The 3,460-nt window shown below is 35.0% G+C and overlaps 1 protein-coding gene across 1 annotated transcript; it reads left to right on the plus strand.

The window, feature by feature from the left end:
* LOC112697006 (NADPH-dependent aldehyde reductase-like protein, chloroplastic) lies at positions 1 to 2,245 on the plus strand. Its single transcript, XM_025749979.3, has 2 exons — positions 1 to 440; positions 1,535 to 2,245. The coding sequence occupies exons 1-2, from the start codon at positions 25 to 27 to the stop codon at positions 1,944 to 1,946; spliced, it is 828 nt and encodes a 275-aa protein (XP_025605764.1). The 5' UTR covers positions 1 to 24; the 3' UTR covers positions 1,947 to 2,245.
* Positions 2,246 to 3,460: the final 1,215 nt, after the last annotated feature.

Below are 3,460 nucleotides of genomic sequence, written 5' to 3' on the forward strand. Positions count from 1 at the left end.
ACAAAGATAAGACCAGAGAGGCAGATGGCTACTTCCCAAAAACACACTCACTCACACTCTCACTCTCTATCTCTTCCGCTTCAAGATCGAGTTGCAATCGTCACCGGCTCCTCCCGCGGAATCGGACGAGAAATCGCTCTCCACCTCGCCTCACTTGGCGCCAGAATCGTCGTCAACTACGCCTCCAACTCCTCCCTCGCCGACTCACTTGTCGCCCAGATCAACTCCGACGCCAGCGTTGGAGGCGGAGCTGCTCTCCCTCGGGCAATTGCAGTTCGCGGCGATGTCTCCGACCCGAACGGCGTGAAGGCGTTGTTTGACTCCGCGGAGCGGGAGTTCGAGTCGGCGGTTCACATCCTGGTCAACTCAGCGGGCGTAACTGACAGCAACTACCCGACCATAGCTAACACCCCCGTGGAGGATTTTGATCGCATTTTCAGGTATTTAACTTCATTCTAACTGTTTCTGTTACGTGCTCAAACTGAATGTAGTAGCTCTGGTATATGTTGTGTCCGCTATATTTTGTTTGTGTGAAGTAGTTGAATTGATTAATTATCATTCTCATCGAATCGTCATTAGATAAACTTATTTGTATCTATTCCTAGTTAATTTTTCTTTCTGTTTTTGTTTTTGAATAAAACGCCCTCTACGGAGGTCCTCCATTGCCATCCGGTGACTGGACTGGAAAAACCTGGTCTCTATCCTTTGTTAATTTTACTTGAAGAACTAAACACCCTATGTGATGTATGTAACCATGAATGTATAAAAAAAAAAGGATAATTCTATTAAAATTTTTATTGAAATTATACCAAAAGTTTAAAATATAAAGTACAATTTTCCCCCTCTGGATTTTGGGAGCTTAGGAGAAGAGAAAATAAACCTTTTGTGCCTCTTCTGCTGAGATTGAATAAGGGAACACAATTGTTAGAAGCTTGTTCTTAGACCTGCACGGCTGCATCTAACGATTGAAGTGTGAACCACATTTTATTGTCTCATGCATGAGTCGATTTGATTTCTAAAGATTCAATGCCTCAATTTGGTCCATGAAAGATACCAACGCGAGTCAAGTTGTTCGTTCTGTTAACCTTCTTCTGATGTAGCATGTTAAAAACTTACACGTGGTAAGCTTTTTCATTATGTCAGCTGAAAGCTAACAAAAAGACCAATTTGGCTCACATTGGTATTTTTAGGACCATTCTGAGATGAATCTTTTAGGGATCGTTTTAATCATTAACCCTCATAAGTAATAATTAACTAAAGTACTCAATGTTCATTTGTGTGTTCAAATTGTTCAGTAATAAACATCGTAAGTGGGAGAGCTGCTGCACTTTTATTTTGTTCATCCACAGAGCTTTTTGATGAACTCAAATAGATTTTCCAGCCATCCATCAAGACCAATTTTCATATGCAATAGTAGATAACTAATTAACTATATTACCTTTCAAATATTCACATGGTGCATGACTGCATGCACAAGCATTGATCATAGATAATTGAATGAATTTCCGTAACCAGTGGATTGGATCTTTTACAGTGTAAATACAAGAGGAGCATTCCTGTGCTGTAAAGAGGCAGCAAACCGATTAGTACGTGGTGGCAGAGGTCGAATTATACTGTTATCCTCATCAGCAGTGGCTGCATTGAGACCAACTATGGGTTCGTACACAGCATCCAAAGCCGCTGTTGAGGCCATGACACACATTTTGGCGAAGGAGCTGAAGGGAACAGGGATCACAGCTAACTGTGTTGCACCTGGCCCAATTGCAACCGAAATGTACTTTGCCGGGAGGACTGAAGAGCAAATAAAAGCCAGTATTGCGGTCTCACCGCTGAATAGGCTTGGCGAGCCTAAGGATGTGGCCCCTTTGGTGGGGTTCTTGGCTAGCGATGCCGGTGAGTGGGTTAATGGTCAGGTTATTCGTGTTAATGGTGGGTATATCTCTTAGCCCTTTTAAGGAACCAAAACTATTTGTGTTAAGTAGTTTTTTGATAATGCAGTTGAAGGCGAAGATATTGTTGCTGTTGTAATGTTTGGGAATGATAGAGATCAGTGCTCTTCTCTAAATTATCTAGTATGCAGTATGCTTCTTCCCCTGTACTTGGCCAGTTCTTTATACTGTGCTATTCTGTTATCAAATCATGTCATGTGCCAAAAATGTTAATTGGAATGGTAGAAAATGTGGAAAAGATTATCAAGAGACCCAAAATGAAAATTATGCTCTGCAGACTTTGGTATTGTTTCTTATCTCGTGATGTATGTGTTGTTGACTTGGGTGGTCCAATTTATGTATTGTTGAGTATGTATTGTTGATTTGTGTCATTGTGTGCTGTTTTTTGTTCTTTTAGTGGTTATCTGTTCTATTCCTCTCTTTTTGAGTCTTGAGGTTTTTTCCCCCCTTACATGAGTAACTTTAATCGTCCAAGGGAAAATTTTTCTTTTTGGTGTTTTTTTAACTTAATTATCGTTATTTTAAAAAATAAGCAGTTAATTTACTTTTTTTTTTTAACCAGAAGGTCTTTTATAAAAGCCAATCCGAACAAAAAGTTTCTTCAAAAAATAAGATTTTTCTCACGAGTAAACAAAAAAATGTCCTGAATTATTATGGCGTTGGCAAATTATTCTGCAAATTTGTTAACGACAAAAATTAATTTGATAAAAATAATTAAAAATAATATTCTTTTTTATAAGTTGCATATGATTTATATTTGACAACCAGCTCGTATATTTAATTCAAAATAAATTTTGTGGTAATATTTGGAATACTATTTAAAAAGTATATATAAATAATTGGGTCAAAATTTGATATTTATAATTTTTTTCACTTTAAAAGTAATTTTTGGTCATGCAAAAAAACAAATTACTTGGTATAAAATTACTAAATTGTAAGGATTAGAATTTGTCATTTTTCTAATCATACTTGTAAATGATTATATGAAATTCAATATGTAAAACACTTTTTAAGAATATTTATTTAACATCTATTTTGTCTGTGTTTTAAAATATTTTAGACTGCGTTTGTTTTTAGAGACAAAACAGAACATGACATTGAAACAAAGACAATAGGACGAAAACATTAAAAATTATCCTTTGTGTATTGTGTTTGGATATGATGTACAAGACACTAATTTAATGTCCAGTATTATGTTTGGATACATATGGACAAAACTAAAATATTATATAAAATGATTAAAATAGCCATGTGATTCCAAATTTTTTACATCAAGTGCAAACTAATTTAATAAAGAATGAGAGTATGTAGCAGTACAGACGGAACTTGAAAAAAATGTTTGAAGAGGCCAAACATTTTAATAAAAAAATATAATAATATTTATATTAAAATAAAATTTATAAATATAATTATTTTATTTTAAAATTTATTATTAATATGTAAGAATAAATATGGTTAAGATTAAAAAAAATCTGAGTTTGATTAATAAAAAATTTTGTTTAGGTTAATAA

The sequence above is a fragment of the Arachis hypogaea genome, chromosome 6 (genome assembly GCF_003086295.3).
Source record: "Arachis hypogaea cultivar Tifrunner chromosome 6, arahy.Tifrunner.gnm2.J5K5, whole genome shotgun sequence".
Taxonomy (NCBI): domain Eukaryota; kingdom Viridiplantae; phylum Streptophyta; class Magnoliopsida; order Fabales; family Fabaceae; genus Arachis; species Arachis hypogaea.